This window comes from Neopelma chrysocephalum, unplaced genomic scaffold (assembly GCF_003984885.1).
Source record: "Neopelma chrysocephalum unplaced genomic scaffold, ASM398488v2 Primary Assembly neopelma1_89, whole genome shotgun sequence".
NCBI lineage: Eukaryota > Metazoa > Chordata > Aves > Passeriformes > Pipridae > Neopelma > Neopelma chrysocephalum.
This window is the reverse complement of record NW_020897751.1, coordinates 385,211-412,829: the sequence shown is the minus strand read 5'-3', so window position 1 is coordinate 412,829 and position 27,619 is coordinate 385,211. Positions and strand designations below refer to the sequence as shown.

Here is a 27,619-nt window from a genome sequence, read left to right as displayed (position 1 = left end):
GAGACGCCGCTAACATAAACCATAATTTCTTCATGTTTCAGCCCACCATTCACCCCCAAACCCTAGAGCCTGCTGCATGCAGGCCAGCTACTGAATTAGTGCCTTTTCCCCTCTGGTAATCTGCAAAACCCCACAAGCAGCTCTACAAGGAAATTTCTGAACCTCCAAGCGGAGGCAGTGACTTGAGAAAACCATCGGATAATCCTGTGTAGGAGAAAACCAGTGCATGAACTCCAGTAAAACTGCATTAAAACCAAACATTGCTTCCCCTCCACACTGCTATCCAGTGGTGTACAGCCCTGGAAGCAGCTGATCACAGGATTCTCCAGGTCAATGCACAAACCTTGGGTCACCTTCACTCCCGCTCTGCTCTCGACAGGAAGATGACACTGTGCTCACCCCGTGGCTTCTCGTGGACTTCGTGTCTTGGCAGGATTATTTGTCACCTCCTGCTGACTTCAAGCCATTCAGCCAGTGGGCCCTCCACAAACAGCAATCTCTGTTTCCACTGGGGGCATAAAAGCAGGGACTAGGACCTCAGGTAAACAGGTGTTTATACCTGGATATTCCAAGCCATAGATACCTTGGATATCCCAATCCAGATTTCTCAGCTAAGGAGCTGCAGAGCAGAAAAGCTGCTCCATATGAACTTGCCAGGAGAGCTAAATAATGTGCACAATAACTGAAATAAGCCAGGAAAGGAACCTCTCCCTCCATCACTCCCCCACATCCCTTTCACACGAACAAACAACACCAGTTCCCTCTCCAGAAGGCCCCAGATCATTAATTTAATTTCCCAGCACTTGTTTTATCAAAATAAGTATATTTAGCAAGGGCTGCCTGAACAAAGAAGTGACAGGAAGAAACTACCCGTGTGGTCCTAATGCAGATGTGAATCAGCAGAACAGCAATCCTAGGAGGAGGCTTTTTCCTCTCTTTTTCTTTCACATATGGCTAGATAACACAGGAACAGTGTCCTTCCACTTATCATCACAGAAATGACGATTTACTCTAACATACACACATATTCCCAGATTGGAAAAGCAGCCATGAAGCCATTTAGAAAAGTCATGAAACTCTCAGCCCATTAAATGTCCATTCCTCACTGGAATCTCACTTGCCAGAACAAATAAATCTGTGAAATGGAATATTGCTGAGGTAATTTATGACTCCCTTCTAAATGATCCCTTCAAACAGGCTCCCCATCCATTTGAAAGCAGCAACAAATCTTTTTTGCAGTAATTTGGCTGCCTTCAACCAAAGCAGAACACAGGTAAAGAAGGACTGGGGCCTTCCAGCAGACCTCCAAACACGCAGGACGGAGCTGCACATGGAGAAGCCTCTTGCAGAAAACCTCAGGAACGCACTGCGGTGCCACAGCCGGTGGGGGAGATGGATCCTTCCTCTCTCATCCTCGTTCCTGCCTCTCCCTTGTCCTCCACTGCTCACTGGGCCTCCTTCCCTTCACCCCACATCCCTGATCCTTCACCTCACAGCGCTCCTGCTCCTGAATGAAGCCCAGAGCAGACTGAGCTGATCGTCCGTTGTGTTTTCTTTGGAAGGAGCTTGACAGCCCCAAGAGATTCCTGACAACCATGATGCCACAGACACTGGAACAAGGCTGCCTGGTGTCTCCTGTCACCAGGGGACAGCCCTGTCCTGAGAACTGCCCACATTCCAAGGGATTGCTGTAAATAATTACTGTGCATTCCTCTAATCCCTTCGTTGGAGCCACGGTCTCTCTAACACAAGTTCCAGACAAACACTTGGTAGCAGCACGCCTGGGAGGGGGGTGTTAATAGATGTTTAATGGTGCTTCTCTTACAATCAAGGTGCCAGAGCACTTAGCAAAGGCATTTTTGGTGGTGGGAGAAGAGGGAGAAAAATAATGATACACTAAATATAGGTGGAAACACTATTAAACTGCATGCAATTATCAAAAGACACTAAAAAATCAAACCTTATTAAATACCTTTCACTCTTTAAAATAACATTTAAATGTGCCTGTGATAGAGCTGAGCTTTAGCTGCCTGTAATGACAATTGTACAGCTCCAGGGAATTTACAAATGATGAGATAGAATATTTTATACTTGTTTTTATTAACAGTCGCCCAGAAGCTTCAGCATCGCTCACAGAACTGCACAGCAAACATGTTCAGCTACGACACTATTTGTACTGTCTGATGCAAGAAGGCCTTGGATAACATTTGTTTAGCCAAGGACAAACAGTCCTGGAGCCTGTAGGTGGATGTAGGGAAAGACAAAGCTGGGAAACGCTTCAGGCCTGCAAAGCAACAGGGTCCCTCCAGCCAAAGGGTTGCTGGGAAGAAATGCAGGTAAAACCAAACCATTCTGCAGTCCAGGTGTCCAAAACACTCACAAATAATCATCGTAGGGTTAGGGAAATGAGTCCTGAGGTGCAAGTGGGGCTTTGCCAAATACCTCTTGTTTCTCAAACAGCCCTGGCAGAAGGCACTGATAAGGAAGGCACTGATAAGGAAGGTCGGTCTCAGGCGGAGATGCTGTTCCAGAGGGTGGGTGTCAGTCGTCAAAGTCGATTCTGATGGGGCCACCTGTCAGGACGTGGTTTGCCACAGGAACAGGTCCCTTCTCCTCCTCCTCCTCCTGGGCCGCCCTGCGCGCGCGTCTCCGGCAGCCCTGGGCACAGCGCGAGGTCTCGTCCAGGGCCCCGCACACCAGGATGCGGCAGTGCAGGAACACCTCCTGGGGTGGGGACACAGCAGGACCGGGTCAGTGCTCTGGGAACCACTGGCACTGCTGGCACAGCACGGGCCACAGCACTGCCATGGCACAGCCACTTCTGTCCCTGCACTGACAGGGTCTGTATCCACCATCCTGAAGCCAAACTGGCCACTCCGGCTGTGCCCGGCTGAGATCTCAGAGCACGGATCTGTCTGTGAGCCAAGGGGGCACACACAGGGAATATAAGGCATGAAATGATCCTCCAGAAGAAGGGATGAAAACGCCAGGAATAAGCTTGGAAGAACTTGCATGGACTGGCAGGAGCTGCATGGCAGGGAGCAGGTCAAGAACACGGGAAGCCTCACACGGAGATGGGCTGAGAGAAACGTGCAAGAGGATTTGAAGTGGGCTGAGAAAACATAAAGCTAAGAATCTGAGGGGAAAAGGAGGAGAACACTGGGTGATGAGGGGCTGAGGGAAGGAGGAGAATGCAAAGAGCAGGGAGACAGCTGCCTTGTTATCCTGCACAGCAAAGGCAGCGACAGGGTTGCTGCTCCCTGCCCCATGAGTGACAAGGAGAAGAAGCAAGATCCCTGCAAGCAGCAGTCACAAATACATGATCAATGGAGTGGTTTGAAGCAGAATCCATGGCTCAGGCTGGGAGGATGCAGGGTGGAGACAGCAGTGGCAGTCAGACGGCCAAGAAAAATTCCTGAATTTTGGAAGATCTCGTTTGTTTTAACCCTGATGGGGCTCTCTGGTAGCTGGAGCAGCAGGTTTATACCTTGTGGAAAAGGCAGCGTTGGCTGAGTATGACAATGACTGGAAGACCCAGTTTATTCCAGCACAGAAAAGCAAAGCTGTTTGTGTTAGGGAAATGGGATTATCCTTCAACTGCCCTCTCACTACTGAGCTTCTGCCCCAGAGTGCCACTGGCCTGGACAGCCGGGTTTCACACTGAATTGAACAGGATGGGGACCTTGCATCTGCAATCCCAGCATCTGTACTCCAAGAGCTAGAGAAGACACCAGGTTGAAGAGATTCCAAACTACAGACTGTCCTGTTTTGAAGACAGGACACTGCAAGATGTGCCTGGTGACTGGGAACACCTTCTCACCCAGCATACGGGGGTCCACTAAGACCACCCTGGACACAACCATGATTTTAGCCCCCTACAGCACTGATGTTCCACAACTTAATTTTAGTTGTTTTTCTCAGTCTGTCTCAGAGCACCTGTGCCAGGCTCCTGAAAGACACAACTGCTGGAACAGGCCCAGCAGCACCTGCCTTGGGCCAGCCATTCCTCCCCTTTGCACTCTCACACAGCCACCCTGGTGCTGAGATTCCCTGGTCAGATCAGAGCTGATGCAATCACCTGAGAGCTGAGTTTTGAGCTTACCCTGTTGTCTTTGCCCACAAACTTGAACACAGGAACCTGGAAATGCTTGGCAAGATGGTCCTTTGACGTGTACTGCTTCACGGAGTCATCGGACACGCAGCTGAGGGAAGCAGAGGGACAGGCTTTTAATGGCTTTCCCAGAAGTGGAAAAAGACATTCCAGCCTACTTAACCAGAGAAAGGAAAGGAGGGCTTGGCTCTCTCAAGCTAAGCTACCATCCCTGCTACTTCCTCTTTGGCCACAGGAGAAAATTCGGGAACGATGGGGGAAAACAACAGCAATGCTAATGGCATCTCCAGACAAAGGACAGCTCAGCAGCAGAGAGCTGGCAGGACCTGGGCCAGTCCCCTCAGAGAGGGACTGCCAGAGAGCTGCAGGCAAGTCTGTCCTCGTTTCACCTTCCTGTGCAACAGTCTGCAGTGTTATACACTGTTGAATGTGTTATGTACTTTCTGTGTACACATATATATGCACATAAATTATGCTTAAAATGAAGCCTGTACACACATTACTAAAATATCACAGATGATGAAAGCAAAAAAAAAAAACAGATTTGCTTTGCTTTGTATCATTTACATATTTCTTCCTGCTGGACTTGGTCAGACAGCTCAAATTCACTGCATTAAATTAATAATTTCAATTTTTCCATCACTAGCAGTATATGACCATGCTCTCTGTACAGGAGAGCAGCACATGCTCCTGTGGGAGCACTAGGCACTGCTCTGATCCCAGCATTATTTTCACCACCATTTCTCCATGGCCTGAAGGGAGATCCCTGTCTGCAGCATTTCCCTGGAGGCAAACACAAAACCCACCCCCAGGGAGCTGATAAATCACCACTGTGCAGCTACAAAACAGGACAGATTCCTCCCCCCTGAGGCCAAACACAGTTGTTTGGGATAAAACTGCTGTTAAAAGTACTATTCCTGAAGGCATCTGATGGTAAGGAATGACAGTTAAAGATTTTTCATGGGTGACTGGCCAAGCTTTGGGGCCGTGAACTCAACTTGTAGGGTTGTCCTCATTTGTGAGCACATCAGCTGTGATGTTCTTGGACACCGGCTCAAACTGACTCCCAAACCTCAAGTTCTCCAAAGGTTTGCCACACTGGTGGCAGGAAACATACTGGTTTGGAGAATAAAATATCCAGCTCAGCCTACAAATGAGGGGCAGCCCGAGGTGTAACTGAGGTGAGCCTTGCAGTGGAACCACCTTAACTCCGTGGTGCTCAGCTGAAGCACAGCTCCTGAGCACAGCACACTGCCCTGCAGGACATGACCTCGCTCTGGGTGCCCCAGAGAGCTCCAACACTGACCACCTGGGCCTTTGGTCAGTGCCTTTGGCTGCATTCTGCTTTCAGAGAGAGGAAGGACAGATCAGAAGCAGAGCTGCTCTGGGGCTGGCTGGGCTAGCAGCAGTGCAGGGTACTACAGGGGAGGGATCTGGAAAACTCCTGGTTTCCAGCGTGGTCACATCAGCATGGGGAGAAGGCTGGAGTCCCACAGAAGGCAGCTCCCACCTCTTGCTGACTGCAGAAGGCAGGGAAGAAAGCAGTAGAGAGAATTTCCCCATCCCTAAGCCCAAGGTAAATCCCCTCAAATTTGAACAGTGTTCCCCTCTGGAAGCTGCAGTTAACTCCTGCAGGTCTGATCCTACATAATCCAACTGATTTAAAAATCCCATCTTTATTGCCCTGGGCTTTTGGGGCTGGGTTGCTGGAAGGAAACTGGGTTATTACAGAACTGTCTGGAGCAGGGACAACTCAGCAGAGTATTTATTCAGCTAATTTTACTTTTGAATCGCTGCAAGCACAGAGAGAGACAAAGAACCCCAGTTAGCTCGATAGCACATCATTAGTGAGCAGTTTAACTACAGCCCAGCACGGGGGTGGTGAGTCTGGGGACACTGGGGACACTCTCCAGTGAGGCTGCAGAGAGGAGCAGGCTGGCTGAGGCTCCACCAGCCCACTTTTCCCTTCGGTGAAGTTTCAATGCCCTCTGCAGGTACCAAGGGGCTGCCGGTGCCATAAATCCTCCAACTAGTGCTGGGGTGAATTTAAGGCACGACATTTGCTGCCTTCTCCCTTCTCCACCTGGCTCAGGTTTTGTTTGCTGTTTTGAATCCCATCGCTTTCACTCATGAGGAGAAATTAATGAATGTTTGGAGCCTTGACTCTGTGAAGGGTCCACGGGAAGAGCCAAGGCAGGGAGTCAATAAAATCAATTCTCCCATTACAAATCTGCTCATAAAGCCCAGAAATGTCAGGCACAGAAGGACTGCAGCCTAGGATGGAGGGAGAGCTGAATCCTTCATCAGGAGATGAAAAGAGAATTTCTGGGTACTTTACACTGCAGGACCCTTTTGCTATGAGACAACGACACAGGACTTGTCACCACCAGCTGTAAGGGTGGGTGATTTAGCCTGGGCAGCTGAGGAAATAATTGCTGTCCTCATTAGATGCTCTGGCAGGCAACACACAGGGCTTACACAAGCACAGTATCTTGACTGCCAGGCTACAACACTGGGGGTATGTCTCAGATATTCCCTTGGCTGGACTTCCCTCCCTAGAGGAACAGCAGACTGTGACATTTCCCCAGCATTGTCTGGCTAAGCTCCTGCATGCAAACACTCCACAGCACTGCTGTAGCATGGCACAGTCATTTGGCACCCAGAGAAGTGTCTGAAAACAGGGATCATCTTAGGAGGCACAGCTGAGCCCCCAGCAGTGCTCCCCAAACCTCTGATGCAAAACCCACTACAGAGAACCCACAGATCTACACAGAATTATTTTTAGCATATCCTGCAAAGATCACTAACCCCCAGAAAATTACAGCCAATCTGAGGGACCCTAAGTCTGCTGCACTGACATCAGAGAGAGGATGCTCCTGGAGCTTCAACTAGGATCAGCCATGGAGTCTTCTGGCTCATGCTGTAAGAAGGCCATTAGGAGAAAATGAAGAAACTTGCTCCAGTTGCTGCAGCAGCTGCCTGGCAGCAGCACATGGCCATCAGGGGGTTCTGCCCATTGGTTTGGCACTCTGTGGCTGGCAGGGAGAGGATATCAGGAAACAGAATCTTTTCTCCAGGAGCCAACTCAATTATCCACAAGGCTAGTTACAGGGAAATATGGCCTGTAAAGGCTGCGCTCGGAGTAACCTCTTTCACTGTCTCCCACAGTTTCTCCCAATTACTTTTGATGGGACAGGTGGTTTCAGCTTGATGGCTGCTGGTGATTGCTGGGAGCAGGGCAGATAAACTGCTGTGGAGAAGGGATAGTGTTTCCTGCCTCACACAGACAAGACAACTCAGCCCCACTGCCCATTCCCACCCAACAGCCAGCAAGAGAGGGAACAGTGAACTCACCCATCTTGAATCAGGTAGTACTTGAGGATCTCATCGATTTTGGAGGTGGGAGTGGCGAAGCAGCTCTCTACAAGTGTCTCCAGTCCACTGACGTGCACCAAGGGCTCAATCCCAAAGTACAGCGAGTCCCGAAGCCTGAGGGTGGGAGGAGCCCCCCTGTAGGGTTCATCGAAGTCTTTGTCTTTGAAGATCTCCAGGGTGAAGGGGAAGATGCCCTGGTTGCGGCTCATGATTTCCAGGGGCGAGTTCTTGAGGTTGGGCACGTATGCCTCAGAGATGGTGTAGCGGCGCGGGAACTCGCAGGTCACGGGGATCAGCAGCTTGCTGGTGCGCACGATGATGTCCCCGTTGCTGCCCGGGGTCTGCTTGGGCAAGCCAGTCACCAGGTTGGTGGCAATGATCTTGTCATCTATCACCTGCAGCAAAGAGAGGTGTTGAAGGGAAAGGGGAGATCACTGAGAAGGACCCCTCTGGGCTGACTTTGTTCAGGACACCCAAAGCAGCCACGGAAGGTACAGCTTTGTGAATTTATACGCTGCAACCAGAACGATGTTCACCCTCACTCACCAAGGGCTCGGTTTGCTGTTGGCTGTGATGCACTGCACTGCTGCAGCAAGCTGAGGAATTGGCTTCCAGTGCCACCCATCTGCTAAGATGGGCTCTCTGGTTCCTGACCAGCTGCCAGTTTAATTTTTGGAAGAGAAGACCAGAATCTGTCTCAGCAGGAGGGTGAGGAGTGACAGCACTTGTGCCTTCTGCACTGGCATGACAGTGGAGCTCCCTCTGTGACGCAGCAGGTGAGCAGAAAGCAGCACCCACGCTGACAGACACACCACTGCAGGGGAGGTGGAACAAGCTCTCCTACTTTGGGGTGTCAGCCCAGGTCTACTCAGAGACCAGCTGCACGGCAACACAGGAACCTGCTCTGACAGTACAGCCAAACCAACCCTATTCCCCAAGGAAGCCACAGCCAAGTCCCAAATGCAGAGACCCCAGCAGCCAGGGCAATAGATACAGTACACACATCAGTACATACATCTACAACAGTTCCACAGGACTTCAGGGAGAAGTGGATGTTGACGTGAGTGCCGTTGGAGACGCCTTTGCACGAAGTGTTGATGAGGGAAAGGTCCAGGCCTCCAACCAGGTCCTTTGGGATGTTCACCTCGATAGAACTCGACTTGCACAGCACTGGAACTGCAAGAGAAGTCTCCATAATAACAGTCTGCACTACAAAGCTCCCAGAGAGCTGGGGAAGGGCTGTACCAGTTATTATTGGGGAAAAAGGGGAATCCTGAGCAGCATTTATCATCACTATCTCCCCACAGGAGCTGCCTGTCTTGCATTCCTACCTACACAAAACAAACCTGAACTACCACGGCCCCAAATTCTCCAGCCACAGCGAGGCCTCAGAAGACAATGAAGACAATCACTGCACTTGAAGCAGAAACTTGGCCGTGCAGCATTTCCAGCTTTACTCAATATCAGCACAGGTTTGATTGATATCTCTTGCACTGCTATCTATGTCCTGGGAAGAGCCTTTGCCAGATATGGATATCAAATTCACAACACCTCAGGCAAAGCCATTTTTTAAGACCCTTAATCAGATTTTACATCAAATCCAGAACACATCAAAACAAGGCAGAGTAATTCCATATAGATACCGAGCTAAAATGGAAGCACCTCAAAATGCCATAATAATATTTTTATAAGCAATAAACCCAGCTCTGACAAACAAACCCAATTATCTCACTCATTCCCACCTCCTTCCAACCTCTGAATTTTTAATACAGATATCCATGTGAATTTTTTTAAATTACAGTTCCATTACATAAGAAGCGGCAGAGAACATACAGCTTGGGCAAAAGGAAAAAGGAAAGAAGAGAGAATAATCTTCAATAAAAAAGTAATTGCTATATACATATATTCCTTGGGAGATATGTATCTATTCAGCTAGAGACAGGACAAGTGTACTGGTGCCAGAAAAACAATCCCCTTGCAGTATTTCCCTTTATTATATTTTAAAATCCCACGACAAAACTTTTTGCAAATCTACTAGCTGCCCAAGCTTTTTGCCAAAATTACAGCCTCAGTCCTTGACATTCATATGACCTGCTTTCCCTTAACTTTGGACATTAATTACGTAATTTAGGATTCTGGATCTCGGATACAAGGCACACTGCTAAGACATGCCTTTTACTCCCCTTAAAAAAATTCTCCTGTTCCAGCCAAGGTATTTGTAACAGCCTCTACACCTGCAGGGAGGACTCTAATAAAAACTTGATCTTTTCAAGGTGATATGCTAAAATGTATGCAGAGTGCCCACAGCAATATGCTCCCATAATGACATTACTGGGTTAGAACAGGAGCTTAAAGAACTAAGAACTACCTTAACTTCCCCTCCATCGGCAGGTGGGAATAACGGAGCACGTGGGGTGGCAAAGCTCAGGAGGAGACAAAGAGACTTTGGAACACAGCACAATGCACACAGAGGAACACCCTTCAGAGAACTGATGGGATCAACCTGGATGTAAAGCCTCACTGTCCTAGTGACTCTTCAATAAATAAGAAAATGTCATGCTTTTATTTTATGAAGGTGAAATTCAGGGCAAGACAGTTTGTACCCCAGCTGCAATTTTCCTAAGTTCAGGACCAGTTTGGTTAAGGATATCTCTGTTTCTGCATGTCTTTGATTGGCACAAAGGAGGAGAAAGAAGACCCCACTGCCCCCGTGCTCTGGCACTGCAGGACCTGTGTGCACACACAGAAACGAGTGAAGGAAACCTGCGGGCAGATCCACTGGTGAATCAAGACAAATCCTGGCTATTTGGGAAAACACTCTGGGAAACTCCTCATACTGACCACATCAGAGGAGCTGGTAATGCAATTCAAACCACCCCAGACATTTGTCCAAGGAAGAGTAAGCAGTGCTGAGAGCAGTGTTTGGTCAGTGGTGCTGCGAGCAGAGCCGGTGCCTCAGCAGGATTTGGCTCTGAGCAGGCTCGTTCCCCCAGGACAGGGGAGCTGCAAAGGAGATGACAAGGTGTGCAGACGTGTTATTCCAGGGGAAGCAGTGAGGTCCCGACTGCCAGGACTGAGATGCCCAGCAGAAATGAGTTATCCTGATGCCAAGGAACCCACTTTTATTCCCAACCTCTGGCATCCGTTCAGAGAGCTGATGCCAGCTCTGCACCCTCCTGACTTGCTGTCAGCATCCATGTCCTGCTCCTGAGAGCCTCATCCAGGCTGTGCCAATGGAACATTTCAATTCTTCACCCTCATACACCACAGATCACCTGTGAGTACTGGGAAAGCCTCCTCATTTCCACTTTAAACTCTGCTTTGCACCAACACTTGACCCTGGTAGGAAGCTTCTGTGGTGGGCCCAATGCTCATTTTTGCTGTCTGCTGTTGTTGTTGGCACCATGTTCCAGCCTCTGGTTCCTTCCTCGGCCTTCCAAAGTGCAGCTGCTTGGAGCAGAGGTCATCCTTCTGTACAGACTGCCCAGCAGAACAGATTCCCTGCCCCACTGCTATACCCCAATTACAGTGTTGTACCCTGCCTACAGGCACAAAAGGCTTGGGCAGAGGAGGGGGCAGGAAAAGCATTTCCCCCTGCACTTCAGAAAGATGTGGGGTACTAGGATGGGCTGCAAAATTCCAAGTGTTTTGCTGGCTGGTATCTTTGTGGAAAAATTGTAGCCAAGACTGTGGTTTCTGTGGAAGATTATTAATGTTTGTTCTGAAGGTAGAGACAGTGCAGAGGAGGGTGGAGAGGCTGCAGAGCCAATTGCTTCAGGCAACTATGCCTGCCCTGCACTGCTAATTGAACCAATATAAACCTGATTAGATCTCATAAAAGTTTGTGTGGTACAGCTCCATATCTGCTCAGAACTGCAGACCAGTGCACAGGGACATAAATCCATGACATGCAGAGGAACAAGCAATTCCACTCCATGAGATGCTGCATCCCCAGCCCTGCCCTGGCAGCACTGCTGCTCTCAGTAAGCAGCCTCACGAGCAGGAGGAACATTGGCTGGGAAATCCAGGGCTCCCAACCCTGCTGGGATAGCCTCAGAGAGCCAGGACTGAAAATCACTGCTCTGTATCCATCCATCAGACCTTCAGTCAGTGAATGCAGTCACAGCTCTTGGAAATGCCACCTCCACCTCCCCCAGCAGCACTGCAGGATCCCAAGTGTGCAGTGCTCACCCTTGGGAGCCCTGCATTTCTAAAAGGCTTCAAAAAAAAGCAGAAATTCCATCAAGCAGGACTATTCCAAGTTCCTCTCTGAGGCACACCTGCCCTGTTGGCCCCCGTGGAGTCTGGATCTGTCCCTCCAGCTAGTGTCTGGGCACTCTGTGACACATCAGACTGCAAGAGGTTCTCTGAGCACACCAGGAGACACCAGACTGCTGGTAGCTTGGGATGTATCTGTAAAGGAAATCCCATCCCAAAACATGGAACCTGTTCATTCCATGGGCATGCCATAGGTACCAGTGAGTCAGCAGGAAGGCTCCCTGTGTAAAGTTCACATGGAAGGTTTTCCAAGGATAATGCTGTCCTTGCCTCTATGCAAGGATGTATCCCAGGCACTTTTCCAAGGGACAGCAGGAACACCCTGTATCAAAGCTAGTGCCCTGCTTCAAGGCCCAGGAATGCTCACTGGGATGGCTACTGAGACACTTGGAGAAAACATGCCTCTCTCTTTAACCCCACTGTTGGAACTGACTGAACCACTTGAGCTGAAATTTTCAAGTTTGAAGCATGGAAAATGTCAGTTCTACAGCATCAGTTTGTCAGAGGCACACAGAGCTGAAGCAGAGCAGTACAATGGGAGATATTATGCAATTTTAATTGTAAGTGAACTCTGCCAAAACCACCTGTGATGCAAGAGGCACCCAGGAGGGCCCTGTGGCTGTTCTCCTGCCTGGTTAAAAGAGCAATCCCTCAGGCTCTCAGTTCTGGATGATCTGTCATTAATGACAAAGCTCCACTAATCAAACTGGAAAGGACAGACTAAGAGAAGGCAACAAAACCAAGAAGAAAAGTTCCTTCAGACATACTTCTGGGGGACAGAGGCTGCTGGGGAGATTTTTTTGACCTACCTTGGCAAGTGTGGTTGTCTTCTGATAGAACAAGTCCCCTTGGACATTCACACTGGTAGGTGTCTTCCACTTCAATGCAGGTATGGCTGCAGCCTCCGTTGTTGTTGTGACAGCCTTCGATTTCTGGGAGAGAAGGGAAAATCAGCACAGCCTGAGGGCCCCAACGTGCCCCTGACCAACAGAGACTATGGCCAACACAGCTCCAAGGCAGCAGCATGGGCAGGGTTTGCTTCCAAGAAAATGCAGTGGAAACCCTCTTTTTAATTGTACAGTTTCCTGTGTTTGTCATTTCACCACGAGGTTAACAAGGAATTCTGTGAAAAAGCTGACCAAATTAAATCCCACTGAGTAGGCAATCTGCAGCTTGGCCCTTTAAGGATCATAGAATGGCTTGGGTAAGAAGGGACCGTAAAGACCATTTTGTTCCACACCTTCCACTATCCCAGGTTGCTCCAAGCTCCATCCAACCTGGCCTTGGACACTTGCAGGGATGGAGCAGCCACAACTTCTCAGGACAACCTGTGCCAGGCCCTCACCACCCTCACAGGTAAGAATTTCTTCCCAGTATCCCATCTAACCCTGCCCTCTGTCAGTTTAAAACCATTCTCTTGTCCTGTCACTACATGCCTTTGTTGTTTGTCTCTCCTGAGACATCCTCTTAAACTAAATTTTTATGTTCTTTCCTACTTCAAAAAGGTGGGAGGAAAATCCTCTTAAAACTTCTACCCCACTGCCTCCCTTCCTCAGGAGCAGAATGACAGCCCTGAGCTCTGCAGGGGAGCTGCCCTGGGGAGCACAGCCCTGCAGGGAGCCAGCTCCCATTTCCAGCAGGGAACAGCAGAGAAAAGCTGATGTGCTCATTGCCCCTGGCTTTCCCAGCTGGGAGGGAGGTGGCTGTACCAGATTCCTTCAACCTCTGTAGGGTGAGGATGAAACTCTGCTCGTAGGAGTTTCTTTAGCAGGAATCCTGCTGGTTTGTGAGTTCTAAGGCTTTGAGGTTGGCTCAGGGACAGAATGAGACGAGTTCATGGTGTAAAGCTGATTCCCTTCCTAATTTTCCCCCATTGTCAAGGGCAGAGGAGAGAGGGCAGCACAGTTAATTGGAGGATGTGTCATGTCTTACATCTTATCCATTCAGGTGAGGCAGCTCTCTGAGGACCTGAGTTTTTGTGTAAAACATATTCCTGGCTACTACAGCTACAGAAAAGAGCCAGAAAGGTCATCCAGGTACATTCTGAACATCTGAAAACCTAAGGAAAGTAAGGCCATTTCCAGCTCTTGTTGGCTTCCTATTATAAAGAAAATAACAGGGTCATGATTTTTTTGGAAATAATCTTCACTGCTTGATTTTTTTTAACCCTTTGGGATGAGTATGCTAGATGAGTACTACTGTTCTCAGTGAAACAATAATACATATGAGATAAACAAATCATAAATACAAAATATTTCTCCCCAAGACTGCCATCAGAAATGACTGTGTGGTTTTCACTGAAATGGAAAGAAAAGAATGGAAATCCCATACTGACCCCTATACAATGCATGGAAAACAAGAGCCTGAACCCTCCACATGAGTCAAAGCAATGGGTACAGCATCATTATGGAATATGATACTTTTAACCCTACTCAGCCTCACCAGCTCGTGTAATCAAACTAAATCTCTTGCATTTGTTCTTTTTAGTGACAGCTGTGAGGTGGCTCACAAGTAAATCACATCCTCTAAGGGCTCACAAAGCTGAGGGCACATCTTTAGAAATAAAACTCACTAACAAGACTGTAAAAATCCCCAGCAGCAGTGTTAAACTCGTGAAAAGCACCATCCTTCTTACAGAAGGGGAAATTAAAAGATATATCAAAGGCCCTAAAAGCCAACATTGGGAACAGCACAAACAAACAAGTTTCCAGACAGGCTATTCCAGCCCTGTCAGAAGAGTGTCAGGAATAAAAACTGCACAGCTGGTTTACATGACCCCCCAGCAGCTCAGAGCTGGATGTGGAAGGGACAAAGCTCACAGACCATTTTTGGCCCCACATGATGTGACAAGGACTCAAGGAGTGCTCTGCAGGGCATTCCCAGGGCAGGGTCACTGCCTGGGTGAGGGATGTTTGCTAACACAGCTCAGGGAGCAGGTTGAGCTCTCCTGGGCAGCTGAAAAGTGAGGCACATCTGTAGCTGTTTTTCTTGTCTGAGGCCCCACAGTATCTGTGAACACACCACACAGCAGCTTTGCTATGGAGGGGGCACAGAGCTCTTCACAGCTCACCACAGAAAACATCAGGCACAAGTCTATTTTTGCTGGGTTTGCCTATTTCTGCCCCAGAGATGTCTGTACACTGTTAGTGACAACAGATCAAACCCACCATTTAGTCTTTAAGCCACCAGTCTAAACTCATCAAGGGTTTTCAGCCTGGCTGTGCCACCCCTGGGAAGGAGCTGTAGCAGCTGAGCCCACAGCTAACCACTCACAGACACCAAACAGCCAAAATGCAGCCCAAATCTCAAATCCAGCTTCTGCTCACACACTGGCACCCCTCTCCTCAGTCTCTGCCCCAGGAGGCTAAAGTGATCCTCATGCTCTAGTCTAATGTCATGACATTACCCCATACCTAATGTCAGCTGCCAAAACCCAGCAATGCTAAATCTGCCCCCCCCAAATCTCCAGAGCCAAATCCCAGCAACTCCAGCAATAACCAGTTCTGCGTGGACAACCAGTCTTCCAGACCCACTGCTGCCTTTCCCCCATGGAGATAAACACAAGCAAATCCTAACAGGAGTGAACGAGGCAGGGAGAACAACAAGGAGACTTCTCTCCGCTCGCTCAGAAGGATATTTTAGGAACAACCCCACTGGCAAGCACAGAGGTGATATGAGTGACATTTAATCCCAGCTGCAAGGAGCCAGGAGAGAAGCAGTGCTGCAAGGGAGAGGGAATGATTCCTGCTGTGCCTGTGGCAGGTGAAGCCTCACCTTCACAGGTTCTGCCGTCGCTGCCCAGCGTGCGCCCGACCCCACACTCGCAGCGGTAGGAGCTCTTCAGGTTCACACAGAACTCGCTGCAACCGCCGTTGTTCTGCTCACACTCATTTTCATCTGAAAAGAAACACCCCAAACCACTGTCAGAACGTGCCCTCAGTAAACACACAGCTGGCCTCCCTGGCCTCCTGAACGGGATCAGGGCAGCAGAGATCATATCACAGGACATTTGAATTGGAAGGGACCCACGAGGATCGCCCAGTCCAACTCCAGGCCCTGCACAGGACAACCCAACAACCCAACAACCCAACCCTGTGCCCTCAGAGCGCTGCCCGAACACTTCTTGAACTCTGGAATGTAATGAGTAATCCCTCTGACAGCGGCTTTTGAATCTCTTGGTAAAGCTCTGAAAACTCCTGCTAATCCTGTTTGAAAGGCTAAAGTTTCTCTGGGTCCGTCTGCTTTACTTTTTTTTTGAAAGGTACTTTTTCTCTGAGATTCTCATTCTTCAACCTGATTTCATCTCTGTGTGCAAAAAGTGAATCAGAGGAAGGGACAGACATTGCTATTGTTGAGCCACAAAACGAACAATTTCTCTCAGGAAGGCCAGCATGCTGAGGTTATCAATCAAGGTTCTATCAAAACAGCTTAGAAGCTGGCATTTACTAGATGGCAGGAGCTTAAATTAAGAAAAAAAAGCAAGATACCATTTTAAGAGACAGGTCAGAGAGGCGCTTTCTTAGGTATCAGTGGTCCCACACACTCACAGTGCCCACAGCTTGCAGCTGGTGCCGGTGTCTCCTTCCACAAGCGACGTGAATTGAATATTTTTAGCCAAAGAATTGGCTGCTACCCTGCTTTGGGAGGCAGGAAGCATGTCCAGGAGACACACAGACACTCTGCTTTTCACACATGTGACAGGCTCCACACTTTCCCTTCTAAAAATAAAACTAAAGCTGCTTAGAAACAGAAGGTGAAGAGGGAAAGGGCTAACTGGCAAAGGCACGGAGATGCTGTTAGAGGGGCCTAGAGCTTGTCGTGGTCAAGGGCTGTACCCAGCAATCCCCCTTGCCAATCCCTCAGGTCCTACAACACACAGATCTGGCCCTGCTCTTCCACACCAGTGACAACCAGCACTTCTGGGACACTTCTGGTTGTCTCGAGACTGGACTGGGAGAGCACTGAGCTGATTTTATCCATGGCTTAGGAGGACATGGATCCAAGCATTCACGAGGTCAAAGGCAATGCACCAAGTTGGTGGATGTGTGACAGGAAATCCAAGACCTCACCTAACCACTAAGCTTGCAAATGAAAATGTAACTGAGGATCAGCAGTTCTGCTCTGGGATTCAAAGCATGTAATGTACTGAGAAGCACAGGGAGGTGCACAGAGCTGTTTAACATTCATGGAATGGTTTGGGTTGGAAGGGTCCTTAAAGCCCATCTCATTCCACCCCTGCCATGGGCAGGGACACCTTCCACTAGCCCAGTTGCTCCAAGCCCCGTCCAACCTGCCCCATGATGGGGCAGCCACAGCCTCTCTGCTGCATTACTGCAGCATCATCAGCCCCCCTTTTCAGGAGGAGCTGGGAAAAGAAGCATATTCTCCATTCAGGAAAGGCTAACAGGGATTTATTTAGTTTCTCTGGAAGACAGCTTCTCTGAGATGTGACTGCACAATTACTCAGTGCAACAGAAAGTCATTAGAGAGATGAGCGAGCCACCCAGGAGAGGCTGCAGGCTGGTGACCCAGAGGGATCATTCCAGCTGAGCTGCTGTGCCATCTGGGAATCCCAGGGAGAAGCAGCAGTGCAGAAATCCTGCCCAGCCTGGCCAGGGAGGGGTGAAGGCAGCTGCAGCACACACAGACAGGCTCAGGCTCCTGCCAGCCTCCCTGCTGCAGGAAATCCTTTCCTCTGAGCCGGCCACACATTTATTGAGTGCTGGTGCTTGTCAAGGGCACTTCTGTGACTGGAAGTCTTGAACAGAAGCAGCCAATAAATGCTTTTAATTACCTGAGAGAGCTAAGTCAGCCACTTGGCTGCAGAGATGTGGAGCTGCTTAAGCAAAACCCTTCCACAGAATCAGTGTGAGCAAGAGTAACTCTGCAGCAGGGCCAGGCTGCTCTCTCCACACACTGGGATGACTGTGGCCCCTACCCTGATGCCCACAGACACCAGGGGTGTGAAGAAACCACCCACACCTGCTTTGTCAGCTGTAGTCAGTATGGAAGAGGCTGATCTGCCACACAGCCTCCTGGACCAACTCTGCTTTCAGCTTCACCACCAAATCAGGCCACAAAGACACAGATGAGATCCCACCTCCCCCATACACTGGCACCCCTTCCTCCTCCCTCCACCTCACCTCTTCTTATCCACCAGTGTGGTTCTGCAGCTCCCCAAGGGGCACCCCTTCCCAGCCCCCTGCTTTCCCCCACAGATTATCTTCTCCCTAACCTCCCGGCCCAGGTGCTCTCCTCCCAGCACCACACACACGACCACAGCCGTCCTCTCCTCAGAGATCCATGAGGACTCCCTTCCAAATCCCCAAAGCCCACAATCCCCACTCTGCTCTCACTTACAGCCCTCCACCTCCCTTCTGGCTGTGCCAGTCTCTGTCACCAAATGCCAACCCCCTGAACACCCCTCTGTCATGCTGCCTAAAACCACTGCAGCTGTGATGGGACTTACTGTCCTTTGGTTCTCCTCAAGGCCCAGGCCATGGATAACGTCCCAAAAAGGCAGGAATATGGTGGAGCTTAGTGTGCAGCCTTACACCAGCCAGCAAAACTTTTTTTCTGGGGGAAAGAGGCATTCAACAGAGCATCTAATGACAGGCTGCACAGCATTTTCTGAATACCACAGGGAGGCTGTACCACCATCTTGCAAAGAGACTCTGCTACTGGCAGTGCAGCTGCTGCCTTCAGAAAGCAAATCTAGTCTCTGTACACACAGAGCTCCAGGGCCACCAGAATGGATTCAGTCGTGGGATGTCTCTTGGAATCATTGACAGAATCATAGACCTATTCTAGGCAGTAAGGGAGAAAACTCTTAGAATCCTTCACGTTTTGCACTGCTTTGTGAGGCAATGGGTCGAGAAGTGAGCGATGAAACAAAGGGAAAGAAAGCACCGGTAGCTGGCACAGGTTATTGCCACCCTTACCAAGGCATGTCTGTCCATCAGGTCCTAGTGTTGTCCCTGGGGAACAGGTGCAGTCACTGGTGTCCAGGCAGGGGCCCTGGCAATCCACCACATCACAGATGTCATAAAAATCTAGGGCACGACAAGAACACTGTCAGCACAAAGTGCTGAGCATGCAACAAAAATAACCACATTTGTCCCGTCAGCTTCCCGCCCTGGGAGCAGCCCATCAGTCCCAGACCTGGCCCACGGTGGGAAAGACGAACTGCTGAAGCTGCTGAGAAACAATCTGCTTTAATTACTGCATGTCAGAGATGCAAATTTTGACTTTGGCAGCGAGCCAAGACAAACCACAGCACCCACGGAGAGCACCAAATCACCGCGGGCCGGGTCAGCCACGGAAAATTCCGCAGCGGGTGGAACCGCCTCATGGATCCCACATGGACAGGCCACCACCCACACCTGACAGGGGGCAAAGCCCAAAGCCAGGCACCAGGGATGAAGGGGTTTGGCAAAGGGAGGCACTCACGGCCGCAGTAGGCGTGGAAGCACACGCTGGGCTTGGAGAGGTGGTACACGTAGTAGCCGCCCGGGCAGGCCTTGACGTGGATGGTGGTGTTCCAGAGGCAGCAGTTGCCGTTGAAGCTGGCGCAGGCCTGGCGGGGCACGATGCCGTCCCGCTCCCGAGGGTGGCTGCCGTTCATCCAGATGGGAGCGTGGGTGCCGCAGTGGTTCTCGGGGATGCAGAAGGTGGGCATGGCATCACCTGCCATGCCCGTGAAGCGGTACCACTCCCCGGCGATCTGGCTGTCGCACGTCGGCTGCCCCTGCGAGCCGTTGATGTGGTGATCCGTGTTCCTCCAGGGCTCGTTGAGGCTGATGTAGGCAGAGCAGGGGTCCAGGGCTGGGGCAGGCAGCAAGAGAGAACAGCTGCTAGATATCAAACCCGCTGACAATCGTAAACAATGCAAAATCATTTCTTTTTCTGTCCCTGACTTAACAATCACCGTGACAGAGATCCCCAGGGAGACACGGCGATACCAGCAAGCTGATTGTCTTGTGGAAAATTCTGACAGCTCAGCTTAAATTTACTTGTTCTTCCAAGACCTTAACAGAACTCTTACAACATTATGCAACAGCCTGACTTGCTGCTTTGCTGACAGCAGAAAAAAAAAGATATAAGCAAATCTGGGGGCCAGGTAGTGATTTTGCCATGGGAAATACAACCTGGGAGCACTGGATCTAGTCTAGGATATCCAGCCTTTGTTCAAGTCCTAACTAAGCACCTGCAAGCCCCTCCTGAAGTCACTAGTAACTCTCCCAGATGCCTTGGAGCAAAGGAATATACTTCAAACAAGTTATGCAGTCTCTTTTAAAACCCACCCACAGCTGGTGTCAGCCCTCACAGTTGAGTTGTCATACCTTTTTATTTATTATCTTAAAATCTAGAGGGCACGAAGGTCTGAATCAGGACCTTCTGGAGAGCAAAACGTTCAACTTTTGACACAGTTGTGTTGCTCCCAAGGCCACAAACCCTGTCTGATCGTGCAGCCCTCAAGGAGCCGTGTCCCTTTTCAGAGGCCTCTCTGAACCTTCTGCAAACACTTAAAACATAAGTGTTCCATAGGGAGAACAAAAATAAAGATTTCAAGTGTTCATTACATTTTCAGTCTTCTCCTAATTAACCCTGATTTGGCAGCTTCCTCACTGAAAGTCCAGAGGTTCCATCTTCCCTTACATTTAATACCTGATTAAACACTACTTACCCATGACAGGCTATTCCCTATTAAGCAAAATGAATGCTAATCCTGTCCTGAGTAAGGAAAATTGATTACTATTTCCTAAAATTAGGCTAATACAACCAATCATTCTGATTAAATGCATCTCAGACTGGAATAGCCTCTACTTCCCACAGCACATTTCCTTTTAAGTTCTAAAACTGTGTTGTTTTGTTTTGTTTTAACAATAGGGTGATGCAATTTGGGTGGGGGGAGGAACATTATACTATTTCTATTAGAGTGCTCTGGACACAAACCTTCCTGGTTCATTATTTTGATTTGCTCCACTGATTTTAAAGTGGAAACTTTAAAGTTCTTCAGAGAATGGACTTCAAGTCACCCTTATTTAGCTGCACCCTCTGTAAATATCTGTCCCACAGACATAGAATGTTGTACAAGTATCTCATAAATACAGCATCTCTCTTGGTGAGCACCCTTGCACCTTCCCCAGCCACAGACACATCTTGTTTGGCCTCAAATCCAGCATCAAATGCAGGAGCAGCTGCCACAGTCAGGAGTGCTGCAGAGCAGAGCATGGATCTGGGTTAGGAAGGGAATCTCCAGTGCCACAGTTCAAAGACAGGCAGAGGAGCTGATTCACTGCCACCACAACCAGCCCAGCTCTCCTGAGCAGCAGAGAGGGGAAGGCAGGAGGGAATCTCTGAGGGAATCTCGAGAGCTCTCCATTTCACCCACCCCTCCTTGCCTGCCCTTACCCACAGACAACAGCAGTGCTGGAAATCCCATCCTCCAAAAGCTCTCTTGACTTTTCCCAAAAGGAAAAGATGTGTCCCAAACAGAGCTTCCCCTGGGCTTCCCTCAATGTAACTCCCTTGGTCTTCCACCAGAGGATTTGGTGTGGCCTTAGGGTGAGTCACTGACTAAGATGAAAAGGTTTTCATGCTGTTCAAAGCCAAATGAGGTGAAGTGAGAATGCCCTGTCAGCTTCCCAACTGGGCAGCACTAAAAATACACACACCCTCATTAGCTTTCATGCAATTAACTTTATGAAATATCCTCTGTGGACAGCCTCTGGAAACACTCATCTAGGGAGAGCACGTTGAGTCCTAAACATTCAGGAGATAATTTAAAGACAAAATTTACTGAGATGAAGATGCAGCAGCTCAAAGGGAGCTGGCAAGAAGGTACATCAGGGGAACTGAGGTAACATTCCCTCACATCCTTCATTCCTCTGAGAGCTTCTGGCAGGAGTGAGGGGGAGGCAAACAAGCAGAATAAGCAGACAGTGCTCTTTGGAACACTGCAGATCCTCACGGCCACCCTCGGAGTGCCAGTGCTGCCCCACGCCAACCTCCCTGCAGACACCCAGCAGCCCTTGGCAGCAGAGAGTACTGAAAACTGATTGGAGTTTTTAGGGAAAAAAACTGATCAGCCTCTCGTCTCCTCTCCCCAACCAACAAAAGCTTGGGGGGTTTGCACAAGACATATCACTGTCTCCAGCTCCCTCTATTTTTCATTTTTCTTGGCTCAATTCCTTTTCCTCCCCAACACTCTGTGCGTGGCCTGAGCAGTTCAGCCTGACAAGCATTAGCTATGAAGCAAAGCTTTTCCATTTGTAATCTCGATGATATCATTAGTTCTCTAGCTGACATGGGTTCATATATACTGGGTGACAAATCAGGCTCCAGTAAGCATTTGTGAGCCCACCATTCTGCAGAGATTAATCCTCTGTGATTGTGTAACTGGGGGTCTCTGCTCCAGCACAACTAAGCAACACAGTGAGCAGCACTGCATTATGACACTAAATTAAGTTCAGATTTGTCAAAGAAGCAGGTGAAAAGGTAGCATAATGGCTATTCATAAAGCCTGTCCTCCAAAGGGAGAGGAAAATCCCACAGTGCCTTGGCAGAAGAGGTTCTCCCAGTACAGGAGACTTCATGCTCTGTGACAGAAAGATCTTTCCAATTGGAAAGGATTTTACATCATCTTCAAAGGAAAAGAATATTTCTCCCACCTTCCAGTCTTTCACTTAAGAACACCAAGGCTCAGCACGAACCTTTACAGATGGCAAACAGAAATAAGGCAATGGCTCTTTACTCACCCATCGAAGACACTGGCTGGAGCTGGATGACAAAGCAGATGCAGAAAAACAAGTACTGGAACATCCCACTCAGCCAAGGAGCAGTCACTGCTCAAGGAACAGAGGCTTGAAAGCCCTCACACACGCTGTGGCTCTTGCAGCCTTCCCTCAGTGGAGCTCCCGACTCCAAGGCTCCAGAAGAGCAAGTGTGGTCGCTCTCCTGGAAGTTTATCAGAGGAAGAAGCCGAAGGGATGTGGGGTACAGCTCCAGCCTTGACCTCCCCAGAGCAGCTCTGCCCCTGGCTGACAGCAGAGATGGACTCACTGGTCAATGTTGTTTTTTGGACTCGACCTGCTATTGTTTTCTGCCCTGAGTGCCCCCCAAGTGACACCTCCGCTATCTCATCCGGAGAGGAGTTCTACCCAGGGACACCCGGACATCCCAAAGGCATGGAAGAGAAGAACAGATAGGTGCCTGTTATCTCTGCTCCTTCCACAAGTCCTACGACTCTGTGGGTCCCCCAGGCAGAAAACACTGGCCAGAGCCTTAACTGCAGGAAATGGTGGCCAAAGGAGGAGACTGATCCTTCCGAGCAGAGATTGCAGAGGAGCCCCTGGAGCAGAGCTACAATGGGAACATCAGTCAAAGTGAAAGACTGGTGTCCCACAGGGAAATAAGCTGTTCCTAGGCTCCCTTTTCACTCCTGGTCACACAACCTGATTGCAGCAAGGTTATCAAACAAGGCAAGTAAAGACCCTTTTCTGGAGCAGTCTTACAGTCTCCTCATCTTTAAAAAACAAAACCAAACCAACAATCACAAAATCCAACATCAAGGAATTAAGTTCCAGGCAAACCCAACTAATTGAGAGCCTCTCCTCACTGGTTCAAACCAAGGCCGAGCTGGAGGTGATAACCACAAGCTCTGGATGCAGCACCCTGAAATCTGTTCTCTGCTAAAGCAAACCCAGCACCATGGCTGGCAGTGGGATACCAAGGATAATGGGAATAAGTGGAAAGGGATCTTCCCTCTCATCCCATCAGCTCTTGCTGTAAGAGATCTCCATCAGCCATGAGTGTTACTAAGCCTAGAGTAATCACACAGTCAAGCAAGGGATGCATTTCCCCATTCCCTTCGCATCCTGCATTTCTGCAGCAGGCTGGAGTAAGGAATGACATCAAGGTTGACGAGCCAGCTTGAAATCCCAGCAGGAAAAAAAGCAGCTCCATTATTTTCCACATTGAGTTTGCACAGCACAAGGAGCTGGGTGTTTGCTTCGTAGGGATTGCACACTACAGAAAGTTCTCAGTGGCCTTTCCCTGCCTGGATGTGTCCCTGGCAGCAAAGCACAATGTGCTCCTCTGCTCCACCCAGCACAGGAGTCCCTTATCAGTGGTGAATGACTCTGAGGAACGACAAAAAAACCCAAATAAATTACAGACATTGCTCCCACCAAAATAAATAAACAAATCCTTGTGGCTCTATTGTGCTGACAGCTGTGCAGTACCAGAAAAGGTTTTCCAACAACAGGAAAGGAGAACAGATTCACTACACAAAGCTATCAAGGCAGATAACCCTTAAACAGTGCTCCTGTGAATTCCCAGAGGAGAAACTAAAACTGAACAGAGAGTAATGCAACAAGCCACAGGGATTTATATTTTGCCATTTTCATTGAGAGGCTGATTCCTGCGTATGGTCCTGGGTAAATAAAACTGACAAGCCTGGATGGAATGTTCTGTTGGTGCCACAGGTGTGTACAGTTCTCTGAACCATCTCATTTCCCAGCTGCTTTTGTTCTGGAGCTGCTACATGAGCCTGTCACAATCGTGCTTTGACAGGTACATGTAAGTGACTGACAATTAACACAGGGAAACCAACTGCAGCATTGCAATTCTGAGCCTCAAAGGGGTTGCCAACAGGCCCTCCCAAGTTCTCCAAAATGGATTAAAGCAGGAGATGCCCAAGCATTCCCAGAGACGGCACTATCCCCAATCACCACAACATCCAGTTCAAGGAAAGGGTCTCAAGCTGGAGAAGATTGTGTGCTGCCTCTAAACACTTTCGGGAAGAAGCACCAGAGGCAACCCCTCTATCAGCACTTTCTCTTTGCTTTGCAAATTGATTTGGGTGACAAACATTGCTCCACAAACAATAGCAGCCTGAATTAGATCACATAATCTGTGCCTCAGGGAGCTGTGTTAATCATTTCTGAAAGCAGAAAGGGAGAAAAAAACCCAAACAAAATCCTTCCTGCAAGGAGATGCTCTGGGAGAGAGGACACAATTCCAGTGGGGCGCTCCAGGGCCTGCGGTCTCCAGGCAAATCCGTTGTTTCTGACCTCCACTTCCACACTCCAAGGATGAATGAGTCCAACTTCCCCAAAAGAATCAGGATCAAGTTAGTACTTCTTAAAAGTAGTCATCAGCACTGTTTAAAAGATGTGGAGGGGGGAGGCAGCACTAAAACCGAGGGCTGCAATTTTGGTTTGGGATGCAAAAGTTCTAAACCCGCTGCAAAGCTTGGGTATGTCTGCTCCTAACGTGAGAAAGGCCGCCCATGTTGCAGGTGGCAAGAACCCTTCTTGCCCCTCCCAGACATCTGGAGGGCTTTCCCATCCTCACACAAGGAACTCAGGTTCCTCACAGCACTGGTTGGGCTGGAAAGGCTTGTGCTGTTTGTCAGGGACTGCTGACTGAGGAGGCTCTGTCAGAAACACCACTCAAGACACCCCAGTGCTCGGCAAAGGGGAGGTGCTGGAGCCCAGCTCTGAGTGCAGGGACCTGCCCAGGAGCAGCAGGAGGAAGAGCTAATCAGCACTTCCTGCCCCAGGGAGAGCAGAACCCGGCCCACGGGCAGGATCTGAGGATGCAGGGTCACAGCAAGCCCTGACAGGCTGCTGAGATGGATTGCACCAAAGTCAAGGACTCTGAGATAGGCCTGGGTGCTGTAAACAACGTGTCCAGGACACGGGGCCAATGGGAAGGGCTGGGGAGATCAGGGAGCAAACTCAAGCTTAAGGGAGAATGAGTGTGAACTCCAGTAAAACATTAAGGGCCCATTAAAATCAGACAAGTACATCACCCCTAGTGAAGAGCAGCAGTTATTTCCTCTCTCTTGGGGCAGACCTGTGATGCAGAGCTTGCTGTTTTGGGAGTGTTTTTCCACAGGTCCTACAGAACCCGGTGTATTTTCCATGATCCTCAATTTTCAGATGGAGAAATTAGGGCATACAAGCTCACAGAGTCACATCCTAAGACCAGCTTCTCCCATACTTCAGGGCTTAGGTATACTTCAAGTCTGATTTCCATTCCTGTATTTTACTTTTCACCCCTTTTATGTCATTATACAAGTAAATCTGATTTTTTTTTTAAAGGAAGTAATGAGAATCTCTTGGGATAGGTAGCAGAATAGTTAAGATTCAAAAATCTCCTTCCTGTGTGAAAATAAAGCCGTACAATGTGGCACAGAGGAAAGCAGCTCGCATTTACAGTTCCACTCACAGAAAAACCTCAGAAGATATCAAAGAAATTGGTCCATTGGCTCAAAGAAAGGGCAACTTGGCCAGCTCCACTCGAGTGGCACAGTGCCAAGGTCTGCCAGCCAAGAGCAGCTCCAGAGCATCATGCAAAACCCTCCTAGAGCCAACATGGAAGTGTAGGAACTTGCAGCAAGGTGGATCATGGTGGCTGCCTGCCAGGCAGGAAGGGATAGAGGGCAAAAGAGAAGGGGTTTCTTCTTTTCTCTTCAGGAAAAAGGAGCCCTGAACACCTTTCCCTGGAGAGCCTTGGAATGTAGAGCCTCACAGGCACAGCAAAGGAAACCTAGTACAGCTCTCCAGACAACTTCAAACTGGTCATGTATTTGAAAGTCCCCCTCACAAAAGAGGTTCATCAAAAGAGTATCAAAGCTGGCAGAAGCAGCAGCACCTGAACACTGCAATGCACACTGCTGCTCATCTCTCCCAGGGGCTGAAGAATGCAGGGGGACATTAAGATTCAGGTAGCACTGTGCAGGACCCTGTCACCTCCCTGGCTCCAAGAGGGGAAAGAGTTGCTGCAAGAGAGAGTGCTCCTGTGGAGATTTAACAGTGCGGAGCAGGAGAGCAAATAAACATTGCCCTTCCCTTCAGTGTTGGCATTCCAAGGCACTGAGATGGGAGTGGGAGGCTTATGGCATGTCATCCACACCTGGCAGAGACCACAGTGCACTGGGACAGCAAAATCTTCAGGAATATGGACTAACAAGACCTGCTGGACAGCCTGGATTTCAGGGAACAACTGCAGACTCTTGTCTTCCTTCCTTCTCCCACATTGTCTCTATAACAACATTAAACATGTGCAGGAACAATTTTGTCACAGCATCTTCTTGCTTTCAAACTAGAGATTGTGGTGCCAGGTGTCATGAGTCTCCTGTTCTTCTGGATGCCAAAATGGGTGACCTTTTATGCAACTGAGCCAAGCAATTTCTATAGGCATGGCAGCAGTTCATCTGGACACAGCAGAGGGCTAAGGGCTGCTTGGAGGAAGAAGGTCTGTCAGCTGTGATTAAAGGGAGGTGACAACAGCTTCCAGTCCTTCTCCTCCAGCTTCAAAAAACACAAGGTGGCTCTTTCAAAAACTGGCCAATCATGGGTATTATATTTTTTTAAGCAGTTGAGGGACACGATAGAAACCTGCACCAAACACCTCATCCCAACACCACAAAGTCAGGACAAAGTACAGTTGCTGATTCCCAAAGTTAATATACAAATCATATGCTACCACAACAAATCAGACCATTCAAGGGCCCAGAAAGAAAGGAGCAGAAGCTTAAAACTTCAGCAACTTTCCTCTGAAACAGCCCTTGAAGGAAACACAGAAATACTGACACCACTTGGCTGACACCCTTTTTAGGTAGCTGGGGGGTATATTCTTATCCTGCTACTGTGTTGGCCAAACAAAGGCACATCTTTGTTAGACCAAGTGTCTCTACCTCCACCTGAGCACCTCAAGTGCTCCCGAGATCCCTGTGTTAGGCAGCCAGGCATGGCAGCAGGATCTCCATCCGAGCTCCTCCAGCAAAGCTCTGCTCTGTCACCACGGCCTCACAGAGGGAAGGGCAGGAAGAAACAACCTAAA

At 49.2% G+C, this 27,619-nt stretch overlaps 1 protein-coding gene across 2 annotated transcripts; it reads right to left on the bottom strand.

Annotated features, from left to right (window-relative positions):
- Positions 1–1,788: 1,788 nt before the first annotated feature.
- Positions 1,789–27,619, bottom strand: OIT3 (oncoprotein induced transcript 3). 2 transcript variants are annotated; one of them, XM_027692969.1, is made up of 9 exons: positions 27,474–27,619; positions 19,214–19,588; positions 18,706–18,816; positions 15,539–15,661; positions 12,574–12,696; positions 8,502–8,662; positions 7,466–7,881; positions 4,103–4,202; positions 1,789–2,724 (listed from the first exon to the last, which is right to left on the bottom strand). In XM_027692969.1, exons 1-9 carry the CDS (start codon positions 27,526–27,528, stop codon positions 2,542–2,544), a joined length of 1,647 nt encoding a protein of 548 aa, XP_027548770.1. In that variant the 5' UTR covers positions 27,529–27,619; the 3' UTR covers positions 1,789–2,541. The 2 variants fall into 2 exon arrangements, with proteins under 2 accessions (XP_027548770.1, XP_027548768.1); XM_027692967.1 differs by lacking the exon at positions 27,474–27,619 and adding an exon at positions 22,525–23,660.